Source organism: Pteropus vampyrus, unplaced genomic scaffold, assembly GCF_000151845.1.
Source record: "Pteropus vampyrus isolate Shadow unplaced genomic scaffold, Pvam_2.0 Scaffold8, whole genome shotgun sequence".
Taxonomy (NCBI): domain Eukaryota; kingdom Metazoa; phylum Chordata; class Mammalia; order Chiroptera; family Pteropodidae; genus Pteropus; species Pteropus vampyrus.
Genome location: NW_011888789.1, coordinates 13,173,181 through 13,181,482, shown reverse-complemented (window position 1 = coordinate 13,181,482; position 8,302 = coordinate 13,173,181). Strand labels below are relative to the sequence as shown.

Here is an 8,302-nt window from a genome sequence, read left to right as displayed (position 1 = left end):
TAAAAATCTAGCTCTTTTACTTTTCTTAATTTTGCTTAAAATTGCAATGTTTCCTAACCTTAAGACTAATACTGTTTCTTTTATAAGATCTATATCAGAAGACAGCATTAGTAACATCGACAAGGTGAAATGGATTCAAACTATTGACAAAATGATATAATTCATAAAATGTTTTTTTTATTTTAACAGCATCTCAGTATGAGACCTATTATTTCCATGTTTCATCGTCATCACTCCAATTGGTCAATATCATATAATAAAACAAAGTCTAATTCAAATTTGTTTTATACACTTCAGAAATATTTAATGTCAACCAATATTAGTCAAGGATTTATTTACCAACATTTTTTAGAAAAGAAATGACTTGAAGAGATTTAAATATATTCTTAAATAGCTATGCACTATCATGCCTCCTGCTACCACATTTAAAGTTCTAATTGGTAGATTTATATGGATTGTTTTTTGGCATTATGTTTCTTCCTCACTAAGATGCCATAGTTAATGTTATCCTCATTTTATAAATGAGGAGACAGACATAAATATTTAAACAATTTCCACATGTATATAGAATTTTAATGTTAAAGTTGGAGTTTAATTTAAGACAATCATTTTCCAAGGCTTAAACTCTTAATAATGCCACAATTTTGACACATATAGCCTGATATATGACTAGAGATGTGAAATGGAATTTACATTTTTTGAAGACATATTAGAAGCCAAGGAAAATGCTAAGTGCACTCTCTTTCCAAGGCAGAAAGACAATTATTTACTCTAAGATGGGATAAAAAAGGCACATGTATACATTGTTCAAATTTCTGACTCAAATGTGTAAAAAAATTTTGATGCTTGACATATTAGACCTATCACTTGAAGTAAATGAAAAAATTCAAAAATTCAACCAGAGTGAGGTCAGAGTTCTTCAAATTACTTATCTGACATTCCTCCATATTTAACTTTGAGAGTTAATAGACTGTTTTCTTATCTGCCACCAGAGGAAACATAATTCCTACCCTCAGTGTAAATTAATCTTCTTTCTGCCTAGACCAATCTCTACCTCTTCTCTGATTACTCCATTAAAACCCACATCTTAGGTGAAGATTGTGATACTTGGTTCACTGTCTTCCTCTAATGGCCTCAATCATAGGCTTATCATCATGCTGAGTCTCTTTATCTGAACTTTTATACCCAACTTCAGTCACTTCCTCCTAAAACAATTTACTGGCATTGCTATTTCCCTGATTTTTCCAATTCTTAAGTCATAAATTAAATATGCTGCTTTCCTTTACATTTTCTTTCCTTTTTTCACAGCCTTCTCCTGCCACCAGTACTTTATGGTTATAATAAGATCTTCCCTCAAGAATTTAAAATAGTGTGTTAGGAAGTTAGTCCATAAGCAATAAACATATTTTATAAGTTGATTATATAGTATATTGGAAGTGATTGATCATATGGAAAAGATTAGTGCAGTAGCATAATTAGGAGAGTTGATCTTGAAGGAGAAATTTGATAGAATTTGAAATATGGTTGACTCAGTAGGCCCTATTGAGCAAGTGATATGTAAGAAAAGAATGAGAGGAAGTGCAAATATTCACTCAGTTTAGATATCCAAAATATGTAACCTGGACGCACAAGGTCAACTCACAGAAGTCATTTATTTAAACGCACAGGACACACAACACAGCAAGAGAGAGTGCAGGAAAGCAATGTTGATCGGAGAAACACCTCATTTAAAGTCCTGTGGTTCCTCATTTTAAATTTTAAACACCTCATCATATATCCCACTGCCCTTATCTTGGTGAAAAGTGAAACCAAACGTCCAGCCTTTCACAGAGTTAAAGATTGAGCTTTCCCATTCCAGCTGTAAATCCATGTTGTCTTCACACAGACGCGCATATATCCGAGGAGGAGTTTTCCAGTCACAGCAAGGAGACAATGAAGAAAAGTTAGGAACATTTGATGAATAACAGTGATGTCTGTTCACCTGGAACACTGTTAGCAGGAGGTCATGTGGCTTACCTTTTAAAGGCTGTTTTGTTGAAAGTAGTCTGTAACAATGGCAGGATGAGAAGTGTAGAAACCAGTTAGTGCAGTGCTACTGCAACAATCCAGGAGAAAAGAGACAGTACCTCTGACCAGTGATAGTAAAGATGGTTTTAGACATAAAATTTAAAACTGAACCAACAGAATAAATTGAGTTTCTATGTAGACTGCAAGAAAAAATGCTTTAATGAAATTTATTGACACAAAGCAGGAAGATAGCAAAGCTAAAATGTAAACCCAGACTGTTTTCTAAATTTGTGCTCTTAATACATTTTAAAACTTATTTAAAATGTATGAACATTGAGAGATAAACTCTACATAGGTAATCTGAGCCAAGAGAAGTGTTTGGTGTGTCATGACATGGTGTTTAAATTTTCTCTTATATGAATAGGAACATAGCTAAAGTATTTTTTTAAGTAGTAAGGGAGGGATTTAGCATACAATGGTTTGCTTTTTAAATTCACTGGGATGAAGTAGGGGAAAATTCAGTCAAATTCAGTCAGGACTAGAGAGGAGTAAAACAGCTATGAGATTATGGAATTTACAGGAAGGGTGTAATGAGGGCAGGAAGGGATAAGAGGAAAAGATCAAAAAGTTTGTGAGATATAACAGGTAGACTAATTAAGTAATGATTGATGGATGTATTTGGATTGGACTAAAAAAGATTTACAAAGACTTAAACATTTCTGACACAATGGATAAATGACACCTTTTACTTATGACATTGTATAGAAGGGTAAGAACCAACGGGAATGACATAGAGGGAAGTGAAGGATGAGTTTGGTTTTGAACATGTGTATATGTGGGACACCTGTTGGATATGCACCCAGAACGTCTGGAATTAGCCTTCTTCTGTAAATAAAAATAGATTAATTAATAATTATTATTATTCATTTCTTCATTTATTTTTTATTGTCCTGTTTCTTTGTTTCCTTGTTGATTTTTTTACCCATATAAACTATAGAGACCGTATAAATAAAACACATATAAATATCAAATTATAATATTGCCTTTTAATGTGGCTATCACAAAGGATTCTGGAAAAAAGAAATGGATTTACAGATTTTGTGGAGCACAAGCATAGATTGTGACAGTATAACCAGTGTCTTATCATATTAATTAGCTACTATACCTGTAGATACATAGTGTAATTAGACAGCTTTCATTAAGTTAAAATTTACATTTCTATTTCTTCATATTTCTTTTACAACATCAACTAAATAATAATGTCAAAAAGCCAACAAACTGGCCTGATCCAAGAATGGAAAAAAAAAATCTGCTTTTCTCTCCTTTTGTTATGACTTAAAACTTTCAATTTCACAAACCCAAATAAATCCTGTGAGTGAAAGTATGTAGGCTTTGTCTATTGATTCTACTATCTGCTGTCATCCTTTAGTACAAAATAAGCAGTTTTGCCTTTTTTGAACCTGGGAAGCTGTTAAATCCCAAGGCAAAAACATTCCATTACCTGCTGCTGCTGTTCATGCTCAGATGCCCATAGCTCCAATCTCAGGAGAGGACACCTACAGTTCACACCTCTCCATTAGCTCATGACCTCCATATCCATTCCAGGTTTGGATATTAAGAGGACGAGTTGCTAGGTAAGGCCAGCCCCAAGCCCTCAGGTAGTAGCTATAATATCTATTCCATATTCCTGGAACTGAGTTTCTGGTCATAGATAACAAGTTCTGGCTCTAGCGATACTTCCCTGGCCTTATGTGAATTGAGATCTAGACTATATTTTTGTCCTTTGGGGGAATCCAGACTTGCTGCTCTTTCTTTACCTGAAGCTGAACTTTCCTAGGTAAGATTTTCTTGTTTCAGTGTCCCATCTCCCTGTCTCCTACTCACTGCGATCGGTACCCTTCTATATGCCTCAAAGCATTATACATGGATTACGGAACCATCAGCCTACCTGGAGTCTAATTAGGACCTACTGATCCTCATTGATAAACAAAGATGCTCCTGGGTCAGGAATGGGAATACTTCATGTGGTCTAGCCATACAATGGAATATTTTTCAGCCGTAAATGGAATGAAGCACTGATACTGCTCGAAATGAATGAAACTTGAAACCATTATGCTAAACGAATAAAAGCAGTCACAAAAAATATATATATATTTGTTTGTATGAAGTATCTAGAAAAGGTATACTTTTTAGAGAGAAAGATTAGTGATTCTTTAGGGCCGTAATGATGGCTGAGATGTGAATAGCTGGTTATAGCTAAAGGATACAGAGTTTCTTTTTGAGATGACGAAATCCAAAGTGACTGTGGTAATTGTTGCACATATCTGTGAACATACTAAAAGTTCTACAATTTTTTCAACTGTAACACTTTAATTGGGTGACTAGTGTGGTAAAAAAAATACACATTGGGATGATTATGCATTAACTTTCCCTCATATTTTGTGCCATTATGATCACTGGCCTGTCTTATTTTAACAATAACTTCTGAAGAACAGTTTCCCAGGTGTACTACCACCTGCCAGTTCCAAGTTTTAGGCCTGACCAAGGGTTTATTTTTGCCACTGTTAACACAATTCATCCTTATAATAGGGTGTACTGGAATAAAAAAATGTTTTAGATGAGAGGTGGGATAGAAGTTGAGTCAGATTTTGGCTATGAGCTGTTTAAGATGTTCATCAGAAAATTCAAATTTGCATAGTCTTTCTCCTACAGTAGTGTCCTTTCTCCTCTCTCTGCTTTGCTGCCTTTCCCATCTCTATAGCTTCCTTGCTAGTGCTTCCAGTACCTGTTAACAAAACAAACTTAGGTTGTATTTTAAAGTTTCCTTTTCTTTCCTCAACTGATTATACTCTAATACTGTAAGAATAGGCACACAGTTAAAGAAAAGTAGTTTTTGATTGCCTTATCCAGGATCAAATTCAATAATTTTGATTTTTTCTTGTTTGCAGAGATAAGTCAGCAGTAAATGTCTCATGAAAATAGTTAACATTTCTATTTTCCTCTTTCTCTTCCACCACAGTAAATAATAAACATGCCAGAAAACTGACACGGACAAACGAATTACCAAGAACTCCATCAGAAAAGCAAATCATGCTTATTTGCCCCTCTGTAAGTACTAAAGAGTTTACTAAACAATATAAATTTACCCGCAATGAACCAGTTGTGCAGAAACGCATGCGCTCCTGTCTAGTGGTGTTTCCTTTGCCCTGCCCTGTGGCTGCTGCCCAGCCAAACAGGATCCCTAAGGGTGAACTAGCTAGAACAGAAAATAACTGCAGTTCCTACCCGGGGTCCCTGGCGCAGTGCGCTGTGCACCTGAGTACTTCTGCCCGCGAGCCTCAGAGCTGCCCAACGGCTTTCAGCGTTGGCGGTGCTTCCTGCGCTCTGGCCTAGCTATGTTCCTTCTGCTTGCACTGCTCGCTGAGCTTGCAAGGCTGCACGCCCGCACGGGTAAGACCATACCTGGACTTCCTTCTCTTTTTGCCTCTGAACAGGGCTGGGCTCTTCCTGGATAACAATATCCTGTAGCTCTGGGACCTCTATGGCCCCTTTCCTGGATCTCCTGCCGGTGCCTTCCTCCGTGTCTCCCCACCTTCAAGACCGGGACGGGTGACGGATACTGGTATCCAAGGAGTCCACTTGGCATCAAGGGTCCAGAGTCTCAGGAGCTGAGACAGCTGGTCTTCCTGGCTCACCCACTCTGTGGCCATGAATTTACCAGTGTATGTACTGCCCTCAATTTATTCCTCGGAGTTCCAAGGGTAACAGTCCCGAAGTAGTTCTAAAGGAATAAGATAATCCGGTGAAACTGCAGTGTCTAATTTTTATTTGTTTGTATCTTAGACATTTTCAGTGTGCATTGAAAATGTCGTGAAAGCTTTGGACCAAAAAGGTGGACAAATAGAGAATAAGTTTATCGACAATTTTAGATCCCTCCATGGAGTCAGTTAAGAACTCATGCTTGACTGAGATGATTGTAGCTGTGTAAAAAAAAAAAAAGAAAAGAAAAAAAAAATTGTTTCCTCACTGCAGATTCCGAAGAAATATTCCTGCATGTCACAATTCCATGGAAGATAAGGTCAAATGAGAGTGAAAATACAAAGAAGCAGGTAAATGATTAAGAATATTTGTTTTATAATTTCAAATTTAAGACTTAATTTACCTTTGTATTAAGTCAGATCATAATGATTTGTATTTATCTACAAAGCAAAATGTTTTTATTGCGCTATTTTGTCACTTAGTGTACTTTAATCCTCCCTTTGTTACACCTCTTCTGTTAACGCCCGTGCCCCTTCCTTCATCTCTGCATCTCTTCTGACATACTTGTTCACAATTTTCAAAAAATACTTAACACTTTTCAGGAAAAATAGTGGTAGAAAGAAAATAAATATGAAGTAAGTGTAACAGTGGTCCAGTGACAAGAGAAATTGGTCTTGAGCAAGATTTATACCTAAAAATTCTGATCCAGAAGCATCAGACTTAAAAGTATGACCAAAGAAAGAAAGAAAAAAGGAAAAATAAAAATGTCACATTTTCCCTATACGACGGAAAAGATTATAATAAATAAATACTAACTGGGAAAAGAAGTTAAAAAAAATTCTTACCTGCCATATAAAAAAGGAATTAAATTGAAAGCATTTAGTCTTGACTATTTTCCTGATTAAAATACTTCAAATTGGCATAGTTATGTTTTGTATTACAAACCAGTAGTCACCATACAGGGAGTTAAGTTTCTATGTGGTTAAAGTGGTGCAGTCAATATATGGTGTGTATGGAGCCACCTTTATATCTTATTTCTGATACCAGAACTGTAAGAAGATAAACTGAAGCACATTAAATTTTAAAGAGTTTATTTGAACAAACAACAATTTGAATTGGTAGCGTCAAAAATATTGGTTAGTGGCACTCTGTGGATGGGGGCTAGGGCAGAAGTTTGAATAGGGAAGACATGGAAGCACAGCAATTTTTTAAAGTGCCTATAGCTTAAACAGTTGCTTTACTTGGGGGAATACAAGTTTTTTGGCTGTTTATGATTAGGTGTTCTTGAGTTTCATTTTCTGAGATTTTAGAAAATCTAGTTGGTTGTTTATGAATTGTTCTTGAGTTTCATTTACTCAGACTCTAGAGCATTGATTCTGGTTAGGTTCTGTTTTTTTGGTTTTTTGTTTTGTTTGTTTTTTTTTTAATGTAGGTAACTAAAGGCACTAGAGCCAACTCAGTCTAATGGCACTATCAAAAACTATTTATTTAACTGCTTAACAGTATACACATACAAAATGTATAACATAAAGTCACCAATCAGCTGAAATAGATATTTTGTTTAGTTGATACTTCCCAAACTCCTCCACAGCAACTTAACCTTAAAATATATATCTCACTTATATTCTGTTGTCATCTGTGATTTCAATACTTGTTTCAGTATTAATTAATTAATACCTATTAATGCCTAATATGGTCTAACATAAATTTATTTATATAAAAATTGAGAAATATACATATGTAATATATCATTATTATGGTATATTAAATATTATTATGTATTATATATGCATATAGAATAGATAAAGGGTGAGAAATAAGTAAGCATTCCCAAATATTGAAGAGCTGGTGTGGTAATACCAACTGGCCTTGGTGTTCTGCTGTTGAACATAAACATTTTCACAGAATATCAATGTCACACAAAGCCACTGTGAGACAATTATGGATCAAGATCAAAACAAGACCACCTCATAATCATATCTGATTACAAATAAGATATAAACATTTTCTAAGTGAAAAAGAAAAAGAGCAAATATGTCCTTTTGGACTAACGTGAGAGGCTGTTTCTTTTTAACCAATTATAGCTGCAGGATTTTTCTAGTCTTCCCTTTTCCTAAATAAGATTTATTAAGATACACAATCATGGAATTAGCTCTGTTTCCTGACTGCATCCAAACCAGAGCAAAGGCCTACTTCCTAAAATCTCCCCTCAATCCTCTAACAGAAGCCAAAATCTTTTAAAGTCTTTCTAGCACACCTTTCTTGAGATGCCCCATGGTTCCCCATGGTTTGTGTCCTCTCTCACTGTAATAAATAATAAACAGAACTTGTTTAACTACAGGTATATTCACAATGGTCTTGGGCAGGAAAATGTTAAAAGGAGGTCAGCTCTTCTCAACGGAGGAGTTTCTTCCCAGTGTTATAGTAATAACATCACCTATAGCTTCCACAAATATATTTAGATAAATCTTAGAGGTTTGGACACCTGCATAAGTCCTGTAATTGCTTTAGTGGAATATATGGTTGTCACAATAAA

General features: G+C 35.3%; 1 protein-coding gene across 1 annotated transcript in view; it reads left to right on the top strand.

Moving 5' to 3' along the window:
- The window catches only part of ADAM2 (ADAM metallopeptidase domain 2), a 107,589-nt gene extending 101,631 nt beyond the window's left edge, over positions 1-5,958 (top strand). The window contains exon 20 of the mRNA XM_011373439.1: positions 5,851-5,958. Coding sequence (XP_011371741.1) covers positions 5,851-5,958 — 108 coding nt within the window. The remainder of the gene's footprint in view (positions 1-5,850) is intronic.
- The last annotated feature ends 2,344 nt before the right edge of the window (positions 5,959-8,302 follow it).